Source organism: Guillardia theta (assembly GCF_000315625.1).
Source record: "Guillardia theta CCMP2712 unplaced genomic scaffold GUITHscaffold_59, whole genome shotgun sequence".
NCBI classification, from domain to species: Eukaryota; class Cryptophyceae; order Pyrenomonadales; family Geminigeraceae; genus Guillardia; species Guillardia theta.
Window position 1 is genome coordinate 401,739 of NW_005434615.1, and position 14,566 is coordinate 416,304.

Here is a 14,566-nt window from a genome sequence, read left to right on the forward strand (position 1 = left end):
CCCCACCTCCTGACTGATCCTCACCCCACCCCACTTATCAGCTTCATGCATAAGTCGAAATACCCCTCATTTGTACATTATAACCCCTCCCAGCACTAATCGGCCTCTGCCATTACATGGCCTTATTACTACTCTTGGTGGAGATGACCTGCTCATTGGGGGGGGTGGGGGTAGGCAGTTCTTTAAATGGCGTTACATGTCGTTATAACAAGTCAAGTCGTTACAGATCGTTACAATACGTTACATCATACCGTTTCAATGGTTGCTCCTACCGGTCCTTGCAATAGGAAACTACCCGGTGTCCAAGCTCTACGTCTACGTAATGCCACCCCCACCTCCCAATTTCCAGTTTTTAATTCACCAAAGTATGGGTAGTCACTTGGTCCTCCTTTCCTCTACTTAGATGGGGGATGGGGAGTAGGGGGTGACTATCTGTGGGGGGTGAGGGTACAAGGACTATGGGTAGTGATGTGCATTCTTCCATGGAGGAAATGCCGGCTGATTCATGGTAGGGTACTTGATGCCTTCCAATACCGGTGAATTTAGTTATTTTCAGGGGTGGGGTATGAAATCAAAGAGGGTGTGCTTTCTGAAGGAGTTGGGGAGAAACCAAAATGAGTGGGTAGAGGTGAAAAATTCATGGTAGGGGTACTTACCGAGGGGTGGGGGTGAGCTAAAGGTAGGGTACAGGGTAGCGTGAGAGGTCGAGGACGAGGAGAGGCAGCAGCAATGGTGGCTGAGAACTTTGGAGAAGCATGCCCGGCGTCGGCGCCGTTCTTTGGTTACATGGGAGCAGCAGCGGCTCTCATCTTTGCAAGTGAGTTTGTAATGTTGTTCTTGCAGTCTCTTCACATGTTTGACCCTGTGAGGACCTGTTGCGTGACAAAGAGTGTCAAGAGGTTGTTTGGTTTGGTGGGGTTTGATATCACTGTGAAGTGCCTTGGAAATGATGGAGAGGCAGAACGAAGTTCCTTTCCACCATGAGTGTACTTGATGATTGAGCTCAGTTTGTAACCTCTGGTTGCTGTCATTGATTCGTGGTGAACGATGTGTTTGTTGCACATGCGCTCGCAAGTTCCCTAGTGTCTTAGTGGAAGCTTGCGAGCTTCATTCCTCTATACAATTAGGGATACTCTTTTTATGTGTCAACATCTGTCCAGATGATGTGCCATCAACACTGTGCCTTTTTGTTCAATACACGTGCCGTTTGCTTAATAGGAATTCAATGTCGCCTTTTTTTTGAGTACCATCGACCATTGTCTGTTTCATAGCAAAGCTGTTATATTTTTTTGTGTACTTATCTATTTTTTTGTGTATTTGTCTATTTTTTTGTGTACTTGTCTACCGTGTTTATTTGTGTGGTATCTGTGCATGTTAATTTTTTGAGTTCCAAATTCTTCATCCCTGATTATTCTTGTAAACAGACTTGGGAGCAGCGTATGGAACTGCTAAATCCGGCGTTGGAATTTGCTCCATGGGCGTAATGCATCCTGGATTGATTATGAAATGTAATTTGTTGTTGTTTCTTTCTATTCCGTTTAATATTTGTTCACAGCAATTATCCCCGTGGTTATGGCTGGTGTGATTGGCATTTATGGATTCATTATAGCAGTTGTTGTTGGAACGAAGAGTGAGTTGATTTCTTTGAACCAGTTCTCTTGCTGACCAAGACCACAGTCAAGGAGCCAGTGGGTGGAGGATCTCAGGCTGTCACTCCTCAGTACACCTTGTTCTCGGCCTTCGGACATTTGGGGTCTGGCCTCACTGGAGGCTTGAGTGGTCTTGCTGCAGGCATGGCCATTGGGATCGTTGGTGATGCTGGAGTTCGTGCTACTGCTCAGCAGCCCAAGCTTTTCGTCGGAATGATCCTCATTCTTATCTTCGCTGAGGCTCTTGGGTTGTACGGACTTATCGTTGCTCTGATCATGTCCTCTTCCGGAGGTAAGTCATGCCTTCAATGTTGTGCCAAGACAGTAAGTAATCACATTTTCTTCCTCTAGGTGGATCCTGCCCATCTGCCTAAACATCTGATTCGAAGAATCCAGACAAACAGGAGATACTTAGAAGTGTGCATTGAATGAATCATTTGAAAAACACTCGCTTCAAAGTTAAAGTCCATTGAGTATGTCATAACTCTTGTCTGTCATTCCCAATTGACCCACTTTCAACGCTGTCTGTACTCTCAGTCTCCAGATTGTTCTCCTCCTCATCAACAATCTCAGGAATGTGTTCGTTAAGGAACTCGATGAATCCCTGTAGAAAGGAGGTCAGCAGCGGAGCGTGTGGGTTAGAGGAACACTCACCTGCACGTTGCGATCTCTTTCGAATAAGATCGCCTGAGTGAACTTTCCGCCCATGAGCTTCAGGGTAGGATAACCATCAACGTCATGCTTAGTGCAAAACTCCTGCGCGAGATCTGACGACGAGCACTCCACTTCCATGAAAATGACTCGGCCGGACATCCTCGTGGCAGCATTCTCGAAAGCCTTCTTCATTGCAAGGCATCGAGAGCACCACTTCTCATAGAACTTGACAAAGACAGGATACTGGTCTGTGATCAGGTCCTCGCTGTGTTTAGATCAGGTTTCATTTCCCCTCCACGATGTGAGTTTCACCTATATGGAAAGACGTCCTCCTCAGTCGTCTCCTCCAGCTTTGTCAGGATAAATTCGGAAAGCTTCTCAGGCATCATTTCCCTGGTGTACCGCTCTATAATGTCGGTGAGCAAGGCGTGTACGATCAAAATTTTCCATCAATTCTTTCTTACCCATCCCCTGCCCTTCGATCGAAACGTAAAGCATGGGAAATTTTTTCAATCCCTTCTCCTGCATCTTCACGATGTTTCGCCCCTGATACAGACAATGAACCTTGTAGGACAGGAACTCCTCCAGGCAAATGTTCGTCACCTCATAAGCATCGCACTTCTTGAACACGATCTTTTCGGCTCCCGCAACGCCGCTGTCCTGCATGGCTCTTGAGAGAGGTCGTCCACAGCAACGTGGAGAGCAAACATAAAGGATGCGAGACTGTGACGATGCCTCACCTTCACAAGAGCTTCAGCTCCGAGAAAGACCTCCAATGCAACCTCGTCTTCTTCTATTCCTCCCTATGAGACGGTCACAAAAAAATGCACATTGAAGCCGACCGGCACAGCCTGCCTCACCTTATACATGAGCACTACTTGATTTATGTCAGCTGGATCCAGCGCTTCAAATGGCACTTCCTCCGCCGCATGAACACTGGGCTGAAAGAACTTGGAGAACTCATCGATCAATACAGCGCCTTCCCTCACAGCAGAGAGCGTACCACTGCAATCAGCAGGACAACGGCCAACGATACCATGCTCAGCGACAGGCTTGGTATCGTTCTTTTCATGGAGAGGAAGAGAAAGGTGTCTCGTGCAGGAACGGGTCTGATGTTCAATCGTCCGCGATGTCTCTGCTACGCTCGCTACCGTCCGCCCGCCTCCTCCACTTGGGCCAGCGAGAAAGCTGCCATGTTGGCGGATCTCGGCTCTAGACTAGATAGGGTGAGTTACCCGGCGCGGCCGGGCCGGGCCACTCGGACTGAGCAGCCGCCGCCCGCTTGTGGACTCCGGGCCAGTCCGGGATCATGACTCGACTTGACTCCGACTGCCATCAGTCGTGGCCGCCCGACCGACGTACGGTCCCGGGGCCCCGGCCGCCCCGGCCGATCATCACCGCCGTGCTAGTACTGACGGTCACGGCCGGGGGTACCGCCGCTTCCGAAGTTTGCCCCGGGCCCCTCCGGGGGCCTCGGCACAAAGCCCTCAGCGATGGGGAGCCTAGTAGGCCCCCCCCCCCGGCTGCGCCGCGAGTGACTCGAACTTTCACGCCCGGCCGCGGCTGCCAACGGTTACTTGGCCCAGTGGGCCGGCAGTTCACCGTCCGATCCGGGGGCCCCGGTGTGATTGTACTAGCCGCTGAGGTACGGTACTATGATCAGGCTATAAGCTAGTTTACTCAAAGTGAAGTTAAAATCAGTACGAGGACAATCAGGAGAGTCGAGGAGGCTTGACCCTGACACTGTCGCACAGGCCCGGGCCCGGCACAGTGCCCGGCCAGCTTTAGTGCCAGCAATGCCACTACTAAGATCTGTAATCAAGCATAATAAGGTTTATAGTCAAACATGTTTGGCGGTTAGAGTGCATGGGGAAATCAGGAGGAGACGGCGGAGGATGGGGAGCTGGAGGAGGAGGAGAGAGGAGAAGCCGATGACGAGGATGGCGAGATTGTACATGGGAGGGGACACGAGCTTTGATTGTGACGGAGACCATCTCCTGAGAGACAAGCACCTGTACCGAGAGTTTGAAGCGGGCTCAGGGAGTCTCGAAACTGTTGTACAAGTGCAGTGAAGGGCATCGATAGCAGAGAGGAGCTAGGGTGATCGCTCCAGCACATCTTCACAGCTCTTTCAGCATTGGAACATTTGCTTGACGGGTAGGGACTCGAAGTCTCGGCATCTTCAGCTCTCCTGGGCTCTGCCAAGGGTACAAACATGGATGTGGACGGGTCTTGGATCTCAACGACGAGTGACGCGCTCCATGGAAACCTCGAGCGCACGTCCCGGAATCCTCTTGTTGATGACCATGTCTACACCAAGGTGAAGCGAACGAAGAACTTCGAAGCAAGGCCCGCGGTGATCCATTTCCCGGGGTTGGAGGTTGGGCGATTCTATGAGAAGTCCGTGCGGATCGTGAATGTTTCTCGGTTCACGCAGAGGCTTCACATCCTTCCTCCTCAGACTCACTTCTTCTCCTTCCAGTATGACAAGAAGGGGAAGATCTCCCCTGGCATGTCTGAGAAGATTTTCATCCAGTTCAGCCCCAACGAGCTGCGCTACTACCATGACGCCATCCGCATCCACTGCGATGGAGAGAACCTCCTCGTTCCCCTGCATGCCTACCCGACCATCTCTCCGAGTGTCCCTGCCCCCTCTGTTACCCTCCCTCCCTCCAGCGGAAAGAACGAGCTCGTCTTCTTCCCGAAGCAGATTGACTTCGGCATGTGCCTGCTCGCCCAGGAGCACCAGAGGCTGCTGCCGGTCAGGAGCCACGTTCCCTTGGAGTTCGACTTCTCCATACGCATCATGAGCGCGCATCCTGACATGCAGGTGGAGCCGCAGCAAGGACGAGTACCTCCGCTCGGGCAGGTGGAGGTGGTGCTGACGTACACGCCAAGCCGGATGGTCACTGCAGAGATGATCCTTGAGATTCAGATCGAGCAGTTCAATTTTCATCCTCATCGCCTCTCCGTCATTGGATCTGCCCGGCCGAATGCGAGGAGGCAGGCGGCGCTCGAGGACCTGACGGCTTCACTTCGAGGGGAGGGAGACTTCGTTGAGTTGCAAGAGCTGGAGCAGGTGGACAAGCCTATGCGGGTGGGAGAGGGGAGGGTGGACGTTGTGAGGCTGCACGATGAGACGAGGAGCTCGGAGGAGATGCAGAGGAGGGGTGAGAAGGAGAGGACGGGAGGGGCCACGCAGACCTCCCGCAAGTCTCCTGCTGAGGCTGAGGGGAACATAGAGATGAAGGGCGTGATGATCCCAGCAGACCTGAGGACGAGGAAAGCGACGCAGTACGTCCTGAATCAAGTGACGGGGAAGCGATCGTGGAAAGAGCTCAAGAGGCAGATGGAGGAGAGCGGGGAGAGGATAGGAGGAGAGGAGCAGCTCGACCCCAAGTCCAAGGCCCTGGAGAGCATCCGGTGGTACGAGACCGTGAGGATGCAGCCAGGGGGCTTCCTGGATGTCGAGGAGGAGTATGGAGACAGCTCGCAGCAGATCAAGGAGTTCAAGTTCACCTTTGAGCTGAGGATGCGGGAGGGATACGACAAGGCTAAGGACGTGAAGTGGTTCCCAGCCATTGGTGATGAGCCGACGTCGCAGGAGGAGAAGGAGGAAGTGGAGGCGAGAAGGTCTCCTTTCGTTCTCTCCTCCTACCTGCTTGCTGCTCGTTCTCTGCTGTCCACGCTCTCCACGTCCTGCTCCTCTGTCCTTTGCTTGAAGGCTTCCCAAAGCTCTCCTCTGCGTCCTCGTCCATGCTTGCTGTGGCTGACTTGTAGAACTTGCAGAGAGCAGAGGCGAGCTGAGGAGATGGCTCGGAAGAGGGAGGCGCTGAGGAGGATGGCGGCGACAGAGGCACGGGAGCAGGTGCGGGTAGCGCACGCGACGGAGGTCGTGAGCTGCTGTGCTCCCACGTTCGACCCATACCTCAACGACGCCTGGACTGTGAGGAAGGAAGTCACACGCAATCTCTTGACGCAGATCCACAAGGTGAGGAGGGAGGAGGTTGCCCGTTTGACCTCCCCTGACGCTCCTCCCTTCCCGCGCCCAGGTCATCATCAGGAACAGAGTCGAGCGCAGGATCGCTGCGATCAACAACAAGCTCGACGTGATGGAGGGCGCGAGCGGGCGGCTCGTCGACTCGATCCTCACTGCCGAGTCGTTGCCTCCGACCTCTCAGGGGAAGCGAGAGAGCGGAGTGGGAGGGGGCATGACGACAGAAAAGTTCCTTGTCAGCCTGTTCCCTTCCTACCGGCCCGCGAACTTCCGCGACCGCGAGCCCGTCCCCGTGCGGGCAGCTGAGGTGGCGGAGGAATGGAACTTCCTGCTCCTCAAGGTTCCATCGACCTACAAGCTGATGTGAGTTGACTTGGTGAGGTCGGGAGGGGAAGGCTGACGAGGAGCAGGGGATACCGGGAGGAGCAGAGGGAGGCGATCTCCGTGTACATGCCTGCAGAGGAGGAGAGGGAGCCAAGGACCGGGGCGGGAGCCGAGGAGGGGATACGGGGACCGAGGGGATCGATGGCTCCGAGCGAGGAACAGCCGCTGCTAGAGATGCCAGGGTGCTGCGTGGAGGAGCCGGGGGGACAGAAAGTGTGCGCGTGCAGGTTCTTCGAGCCGAGCAACGCACCTGCGATAGGGAGGCAGAAGTGCTTCGTGTACGAGGCCGTGGAGGATCACGAGGAGACGGCGATAGACTTCGAGCTGCGCGCGTTCCCCCGGGTCGTGTGCGACGAGGATCTCAAGTGTCACTCGAGCATCCCTGAGAAGAACCGTGGGAAGCCGCTGGAGGCCGTGCTGATGGGGTGAGTGATGTGCATGGAAGAGAACGGTGTAGAGGTCGACATGACGATGGAGATGGAGATGATGAAGACTGAGATGATGATGGTTATGATGAAAGTGATGATGGTTATGAAGTAGATGTAGAGTAGACGTAGGTGTAGATGTAGATGTAGATGTAGATGTAGATGTAGATGTAGATGTAGATGTAGATGTAGATGTAGATGCGATGGAGAAGTACTAAAGATAGTTCTCATCATGATGGAGAGGACCATGATGACGGCAGTAGAGACGATGACGATGAGGGTGCGGGATGATCTTTCTGCAGGCCCGTGATCGAGGGAGCCATCGTTCCCGAGCCAGAGCCCCCGTCGATGAACACTGTGCGATCTTACCGAGGAAACTTCGCTCCTGTACTGAGGTGAAGAATTTTTTGCTGCTCCTGCTCCTGCTCCTGCTCCTGCTCCTGCTGCTCCTGCTCCTGCTCCTGCTCCTGCTCCTGCTCCTGAGCCTCCTCCTGCTCCTGCTCCTGAGCCTCCTCCTGCTCCTGCTCCTGCTCCTGCTCCTCCTACGCACTGACCCACGTCATCACAGCTCCAGATGGCTGGCGAAGAATGAACTACCTTCTTTCCTCACTTCCCCGACCCCCACCTTCATGTATGGGCCCGATGCTGCGGACCAGCAGGTCTCTTTCTGACGTCCTGAGACCTTCTGTCCTCACGATCTGGCGCAGAGCGATCATGAGGAAGAGGAAGAGGAGGGAGGAGAGGAGGAAGGAGATTCCAAACCGCCTCCTGTCACTATCAGCCCACCGACTGAGCGCTCCATCCGTGAAACATTCAAGGTATAGAAAGAAGGATGGAGGGAGGGGAGGAGGGAGGGGGGGGAGTATGATGATGATGATGATGATGATGATGTTGCTACCAGCTGCCAGCAAATCTACGGAAGGACAACGAAACAGAGGGAGGAGAAGGAGAACGAGAAGGGGGAGGGGAAGAGGCAGAGGGAGAAGGGAACGAGGGGAAGGAGGAGGCACCAGAGCACAAGGAAGGAGTTCAACCCGTGAAGATCCCCCTGAACGCCAGGACGATGCACGAGATGGTGAGGTTTCCTCCTCCTCCTCTCGGCCGTGACCTGCTGCATGCAGGAGATGGAAGCAGAAATTCGACAGGCCCGCAAGGAGTGCCTGGCTCTCCTCCCTGCTGAGCTGCAGTAAGTTTCCTTCTGCTGCTGCTGCTGCTGCTGCTGCTGCTGCTGCTGCTCCTATCTCTCTTGCATCTCAATGCTTGCTCCTTCCTTCCCTCACCCCCCAACCTTCTTCGCGCTCTTTCGTCCTGCCCTTCCGTTCTCAGCTGTGGATTTGACATGAGGACAGCAAAATCAATCAGCTCATTGCGGACCCCAAGAAGAAAATTCCCGTAGAGCCGTCCATCTACCAGTGAGCACTCCCTCCCTCCCTCCCTCCCTCCCTCCCTCCCTCCCTCCCGTCTCCTCCTCCTCCTCTCCTCTCCTGATCCCTCTCGCTCCTCCTCCTCGCTTCCTCTCTCTGGCTCCTAAGAGACTGTTCCTCCTCCTTTCGCCCCTCCTTCCCCTCCCCCTCCTCTCCCCTGCCGCTCCTCGCTTGCTCACGTTTCCTGCCTATAGACCGTCTCCCCTCCACTGGTTGAATTTGCCGCCCCGAGAAGCTGTAAACTCCAAGTGAAGACAAGCAGGAGGAGGAGGAGGAGGAGGAGGAGGAGAAAGTAGCAGGAGTAGAGTGGCTATTTCTTGCTCTTTGTTTCACTCGCACGGGATTCCAACTGCTCAACCCGAGTCTCCAGAGCATCCAACCTTGTCCTCAATTCCTGCATGGCGTCAACCTGCTGCTGCACACTCGTCATCTCCATGAACAACCGCTCTCCCGCGTTCCACCTCCTCCCTCACTGGCATGATGGATGAGCCTCCTGCTCCTCCCGTCAGCCCCCGCTGACTCTCCTTGCATGCTCACCAGAGGAGAAGATCCCAACCCCCACTCCGTACCCGCAGCCGATCCCGCATCCTCCTCCGACTCTCGCCTGCCATGGCCTCACTGGAGCTCTCCTGGCATGCGGGTTCACCGAAGGGAAGTATCGAAGCGCCTTCCGCAGCAGGTCCATCATGGTGTATCCTCCTGCTCCCCGTCAGCGATCGCGGAGAGGGGAAGACAACTCTATCAACCGGGCAGCTGCGACAAGATCCTTCCTAGCGGCGACATCGCGACGCTGTCGAACCCTCCTCCTGCAAGAAAGTCTTCATCTCCTTTACGCCACCTTGAAGTGGAGGGTGGGAGGAATCGAGGAAGAAACGAGGTGACCAGGAAAGGATGAGGGGAGGAGGGGTAGGATGGGAGGAGGTACCTGCCCCTGTCAACGGGAAACCAACGCCGATTCCCATCCCCACCCCACAACCAGCTCCTGCTACCTCATCTTCAGTATCTGCTCTCTTATCCTCCTCTCAAGCACCAAGCATTAGGCCATGCCCAGATCGGATGCAAAGAGGACCAATCTCAATGAACGTTCGTTCCAGCTTGCGCAGATCGGGCAACTGAATCTGCAGGAATGGACGACTTAGCATGGATAAACGAGCATGATGAAGATGTTTGAGAGAAAGAATGAGCGCAGATCTTTTACGTGCAGAGGCAACGGGGGAATACAACATGACTGCATAGAAAATGATGCGCAAGCAATGAAGCCATGGAAAGAAATCAATAGCAAGGGAGAGCATAGGAGAAAGATGGAAACATTTTGCGAGCAAGAGTACGAGCAGAGCGATCGAGCATGCTGCCTTTACATGAATCGGCTCAGGGAACGCCATGTTCCCAGACTTGAACCTCCCGACGTCGAATGCTGCGGCCACCTTTCACCATCTCCTCACACTGCCGCGCCGCTTCTCGTTACTGACTACCATCTTCTCTCTCCTCCTCCTCCTCATCGATCATGTACACCACTCGTCTTCATCTTACCGGCGTCGCTCCTGCCGCCCCCCATCGCGCTCGCCGCCAACATCAAGAACAAGGACGGCGACATGCGCCCGTTCTTGCCTTTTGTGTTCGTTGAAAACCGTTATAGACAACAGAAATCTTGTAACGATATTGCAACCGTTACTTTCTCCGCCAGAATCTGGGTCCCAAAATAGATCCCCGGCCAACAATGTCCGCCGGCGACTGATTCTGCATGGCGCTTACTGGCTCCATGCAGAGGAACCGCCCCATACAACCATCCCTCGCTCTACCATCCCTGCGCTCTCCCTCCTCCCTATCCCTCTGCCTGGCCCTGCTTCTTGCTCTTCCTTTGGAGTCCGTCAGAGCGGATCTCGCGCGCTTTCAAGACCTTTTCCACACTCCGTTCCGTCCGCAGGACTCTCGTCACTTCCAGGTCCTTCCTCCTCCTCCTCCTCCTCCTCCTCCTCCTCCTCCTCCTCCTCCCACCCCTCCTCCCACCCCTCCTCCCCCTCCTCCGCCACATCCTCCTCCATGTCCCGCCTCCCCCTTCTTCGTCCTCTCCTCCAGAAGCTGCTCGCTGCAGTCTTTCCTAACAGCTGTCACAGGTCGACGAGTCTTCCACTTTCACGGCCAACCCTGATCTGCGATTTGTGTTGAGCTATGCTGACGGGTCGGAGCTGCGAGGTTTTGGGGGCGACGACGTTGTGCATGTGAGAGCGCGAGGAGCGTCTGCCTTGCCCTTGTTCTCACTCCTCCTTAGGTCGGTGACTTCCATGGACTGGCTCCGTTCGGCTTGCTGTATCAGTGTAACAGCCCGGACTTTAACGGGGTAGATGGTATCTTGGGGTTCGGGCTCCCGAAGCCTGGGACACAAGGGAACGAGTTGCCGCGGCCTCTGCTGTGGGCGCTGACAGACAAGATCAAGCACGACTCGAACGCTCAAGCTCTTCAGCGCAAGTTCTCCTTCTACTCCACGGATGATGCTGCCGAGCTGCAGTTGGGCGGCTACGATCCCAAGAGCTGCGAGGATGTGATGCATTACACGCCGTCGCTGTCAAAGACTGACTACATCGTTGGAGTCACTTCCGTCAAGTTCGGACGAAGCGCACATGATGCTCGTGAGCTGCTTCAGTTCTCAAACCCGACAGGAGGCGAGTATCTTCCTGCCATCATGGACTCGGGGACCTCGTGCCTGGTGCTGCCGGGGAGTCACCTGAACGGGAGGCTGGCGAACGATCCCTTCTCCGACTTCCAGAGCATGTGGTCGCTGGACAACTCTTTCTTCATCTCGATAGGAGGACGAAGTTTTGAGATCCCCTCTTCCTCGTGGTTCCTGGCGAGAACCAACCAAACCTGTGTGCAGCCTTCTCCCAACGGGATGATCGGCCTGCTGATTGGAGACGTCTTCTTCCGGTCTTACCTTGTCGAATTTGACATGACCGATCAGGAGAGGCCTGTGATCGGCATCGCGAAGCTGAGCTACATGGTGTCGCCGGTCAAGACTGCTGACCTGGATTACTACCACCTCCCCAGGGTTCCGGTGCAGAAGCTCCGCCTGCTCAAGGGCGAGGAGACTATGTATCCGTCAGAGCACACGGAGCGGCTGAGGGAAGTGGACAGGATCCCCATATCGGACAAGAAGGGCACGCAGTACTTCATGAACCTTGCCATCGGGACGCCGCCGCAGCCGTTCACAGTCATCTTCGACACCGGGTCAGCGGTGTTCGGGGTGTTCACGGAGCAGTCGGAGTTGCCGCTGTCCATCTCCTCGAAGCTCATGGGAGGAGCGTCGCTGCACGTGGAGGCAGATGCGATGAGCTCGCTCATGGTGTGGCCCAAGGAGGACAGCAGCGGGGAGACGCTCATGGTGAAGGGATCGAAGTCTGCGGTGCTGGAGGGGATGCGACGGAGGGGACAAGCCAGCGCGCTGCTACTGGCGGGGCTAGATCTCTCAGCGAGGAGGGCAGGAGCAGGAGCAGGAGCAGGAGTCAGAGGCTCTTCCAACGGGATCGTCGGGGTGGCGGCGGTGATTCTTTCTCTTATTGTTTCTGTTAGTTTGCTCGTGGCTGCAAGGAGGCGGCGGGCGACTCAATCAGCGCGACATGCGTACGTGATGCTGGATGTCTCGCACGCGACGTGGCTGAATGGCGGGGAGGCGACCAGGACAGACTCGCATGCTTGAGGGTGTTGAACTGTGAATGTACATTGCCAGCTTACTTGTCGATTCCTCTGCTGCCCCTCCTCGAACTTCTTCTGCAATTTCCTCTCGTCCTCCTCTCTCCCCTCGTCCTCCACGCCACCAGCTCCTCCTTTCACTCCACGCTCTCGACGGACCGAACCTTGTTGAACTCGTCCAGCGACAACAGCTTGCAAGACTCCCGCAGCTTGTTCTCTGGCGAGGAGTCAGCAGGGCCACCAGTGCTACCAGCGGACGTCACCGAGCTCTCGTCGTGGTTGGATGATGCTGATGAAGCCCTCGGATGAAGCCTAGCAAACAGCTCTCAGTGGCAGGAGGAGGAGGAGGAGGAGGAGGAGGAGTAGGCGCACAAGCACCTTCAAGTTGAGCAGGTCTGGGTTGCTCTGCAGGTTGGAGTTCATTTCAAGCAGATGGCCCTGTCCATGCGTTAGGAGGGGGACGAAGAGCAGGTGGATTTTGAGAAACAGAGTAGGATACAGGAGGATGTGAAAGAGGAGATGTTGTTGTTGGTGAAGACGATGATTAATGGTGATGATGATGGATGCTGATGCTGATGCTGCTGATGATGACAATGATGAGGATGAGGATGACGATAAGGACATGAAGAAGACCTGTATAGCAGCTCGTATCTTGAACCTGCTCCCATCATCGCACACCACATCACATAGTCGGGAGTCTTCCTTGACAAACCTGCCCATCCTGTCAGCCCACCACCAACTCCCGACGCCATCGTCGCACAAGGATCCGTTCTTCTTCTTCCCTGACGGCTTCACTTCCGTCTTGTCGCCTGATCGTCCCACGTCGAAGTCCACGGCAACGATCCTCCTCCCATCTCTGAACGCCACGTGCGAGGGAGCCAGCCCCACGACACAGAGCGAGTTGAAATGCTGGTAGACGAACTGGTCGGCTCCTTCCTGTCCTCCCACGTTCGTGGCGAAGTAGTGCGTGTAGTCCCGCTCCCTTGCAAGCAGCTTCTCCCTCGACCGCAGGCACGCGGCGCCCACTGATGTCTGCGTCCTTCAAAGATGTTTGTCACCACCACCACCACCACCACCACCTCCTCCTCCTCCTCCTCCTCCTCCTCCTCCTCCTCCTCCTCCTCCTCCTCCTCTCACATATGTCCGGATTCTTCGCCTGTCTTGAGACGTTTGCGAGGGTTTTCAACGCCATCCTCCATGCTTTCACCGCCTTCAGCATGGTCGTTCATTTCCTCCTCCTGTTCGCATGCGTCATCCGCTCCCTCCCTCCCTCCCTCCCTCCCTAGCTTCTCTCCCTATCGCATTCCCTCTCCTCTCCTCTCCTCTCCTCTCCTCTCCTCTCCTCTCCTCTCCTCTCTTCTCCTCTCCTCTCATCTCCTCCCCTCCCCTCCCCTCCCCTCTCCTTTCCCGTTTGCCCCATTCGTTTCCACCGGCCTCATTTCCTTGCCCCCTCATCCCCTAATTTCTGTGCGGCTCTGGGAGGAGCGGGAGGAGGAGCAGGAGGAGGAGCAAGAGGAGGAGCAGGAGGAGGAGCAGGAGGAGGAGCAGGAGCAGCAGCAGCAGCAGCAGCAGCAGCAGCAGCAGCAGGAGGAGCAGCAGGAGCAGCAGCAGCAGGAGAGCAGGAGGAGAGAAGGAGAGTTAGGAGAGAGTGAGGAGGCGAGTGTTCTTTGCCGCCCCCATCCAACCCCGTTCACACCAACACCTCCTCTCCTCTCCTCTCCTCTCCTCCTCCCCCTCCCCTCCCTCTCCCCTCCCCTCCCCTCCCCTCCCCTCCCCTCCTCCTCTTGTTCTCTTCCTCTTCATCGTATACGTCAGCGGGATAGAGGATGTCTTCTAGCCTGTGCTTCAACAGAGGAGGAGGAGGATGGTTCATGCTGGAGAGAGGGCAAGCAGCAAGCGGCATGCTGGCCGTTACGAGGCCAGTAAGCATGAGGAGGAGGAACAGCGGAGAGAGAAGCTGCGGGGCCAAGGAAGGGGAAGGGGAGCTGTGGCTCGATCTGAACCCTGGCATGCCCAGAAGCAGCGCTCGCCTCCTGTGGACGTTCAGAGTCGCTCCTTCGCTCACAGCCCTCGCCTCCCTCGGCCTCCTCGCCTCCTTCCTCTCTCCTCCTTCCTCCCCACCTCCCTTGCAGCTCCTGCTCGATGCTTCCAGGTTCGCTTTCATGCTGCATGTTGTAGCCGGTGTGGCGGCATCGACGTGCACGGGAGGAGGGCTGGGGAGTAGGAGCAGGAGCTTTGCCGCAGGCTTCCTCTCCGGTTTCATCTGCATCGACGATCTACTCAAGAGGAGGGACGATGGATGGAGACAGCGAGAAGGAGGGGGGGGGGAGGGGGAGGAGGAGGGGGGGA

The 14,566-nt window shown here is 55.8% G+C and overlaps 6 protein-coding genes across 6 annotated transcripts; 3 read left to right on the forward strand and 3 right to left on the reverse strand.

Annotated features, from left to right (window-relative positions):
* The first annotated feature begins 705 nt into the window (after positions 1-705).
* On the forward strand, positions 706-2,096 carry GUITHDRAFT_96003 (hypothetical protein). The gene is made up of 5 exons (XM_005828436.1): positions 706-817; positions 1,425-1,508; positions 1,556-1,630; positions 1,678-1,941; positions 2,001-2,096. Exons 1-5 carry the CDS (start codon positions 730-732, stop codon positions 2,021-2,023), a joined length of 534 nt encoding a protein of 177 aa, XP_005828493.1. The 5' UTR covers positions 706-729; the 3' UTR covers positions 2,024-2,096.
* Positions 2,097-2,127: 31 nt separating this feature from the next.
* Positions 2,128-3,172, reverse strand: GUITHDRAFT_112488 (hypothetical protein; the record flags this gene model as incomplete). The annotated part of the gene is made up of 7 exons (XM_005828437.1): positions 2,128-2,253; positions 2,304-2,568; positions 2,616-2,709; positions 2,768-2,849; positions 2,907-2,963; positions 3,044-3,106; positions 3,164-3,172. 7 exons carry the CDS (start codon positions 3,170-3,172, stop codon positions 2,128-2,130), a joined length of 696 nt encoding a protein of 231 aa, XP_005828494.1.
* A 1,346-nt stretch (positions 3,173-4,518) lies between these two features.
* Positions 4,519-8,885, forward strand: GUITHDRAFT_164378 (hypothetical protein; the record flags this gene model as incomplete). Its single annotated transcript, XM_005828438.1, has 11 exons — positions 4,519-5,936; positions 6,084-6,294; positions 6,356-6,663; positions 6,711-7,109; positions 7,412-7,504; positions 7,678-7,768; positions 7,817-7,927; positions 8,011-8,184; positions 8,231-8,295; positions 8,459-8,521; positions 8,728-8,885. The coding sequence occupies 11 exons, from the start codon at positions 4,519-4,521 to the stop codon at positions 8,783-8,785; spliced, it is 2,991 nt and encodes a 996-aa protein (XP_005828495.1). The 3' UTR covers positions 8,786-8,885.
* Positions 8,843-10,139, reverse strand: GUITHDRAFT_153821 (hypothetical protein; the record flags this gene model as incomplete). Its single annotated transcript, XM_005828439.1, has 9 exons — positions 10,064-10,139; positions 9,892-9,947; positions 9,564-9,651; positions 9,459-9,518; positions 9,280-9,339; positions 9,180-9,232; positions 9,071-9,137; positions 8,995-9,026; positions 8,843-8,945 (listed from the first exon to the last, which is right to left on the reverse strand). The coding sequence occupies exons 1-9, from the start codon at positions 10,125-10,127 to the stop codon at positions 8,844-8,846; spliced, it is 582 nt and encodes a 193-aa protein (XP_005828496.1). The 5' UTR covers positions 10,128-10,139.
* Positions 10,140-10,274: 135 nt separating this feature from the next.
* Positions 10,275-12,224, forward strand: GUITHDRAFT_112491 (hypothetical protein; the record flags this gene model as incomplete). Its single annotated transcript, XM_005828440.1, has 3 exons — positions 10,275-10,475; positions 10,648-10,752; positions 10,803-12,224. The coding sequence occupies 3 exons, from the start codon at positions 10,275-10,277 to the stop codon at positions 12,222-12,224; spliced, it is 1,728 nt and encodes a 575-aa protein (XP_005828497.1).
* A 130-nt stretch (positions 12,225-12,354) lies between these two features.
* GUITHDRAFT_112492 (hypothetical protein) lies at positions 12,355-13,416 on the reverse strand (the record flags this gene model as incomplete). Its single annotated transcript, XM_005828441.1, has 6 exons — positions 12,355-12,434; positions 12,481-12,529; positions 12,596-12,655; positions 12,851-12,929; positions 12,978-13,256; positions 13,355-13,416. The coding sequence occupies 6 exons, from the start codon at positions 13,414-13,416 to the stop codon at positions 12,355-12,357; spliced, it is 609 nt and encodes a 202-aa protein (XP_005828498.1).
* Between the last annotated feature and the right edge of the window lie 1,150 nt (positions 13,417-14,566).

Coding starts and splice junctions, on each gene's coding strand:
- GUITHDRAFT_96003 (XM_005828436.1), top strand. CDS start 730: ATGGTGGCTGAGAACTTTGGAGAAGCATGCCCGGCGTCGGCGCCGTTC. Junction 1,509..1,555: donor TCCTGGATTGATTATGAAAT/GTAATTTGTTGT, acceptor ATTTGTTCACAG/CAATTATCCCCGTGGTTATG. Junction 1,942..2,000: donor GATCATGTCCTCTTCCGGAG/GTAAGTCATGCC, acceptor TTCTTCCTCTAG/GTGGATCCTGCCCATCTGCC.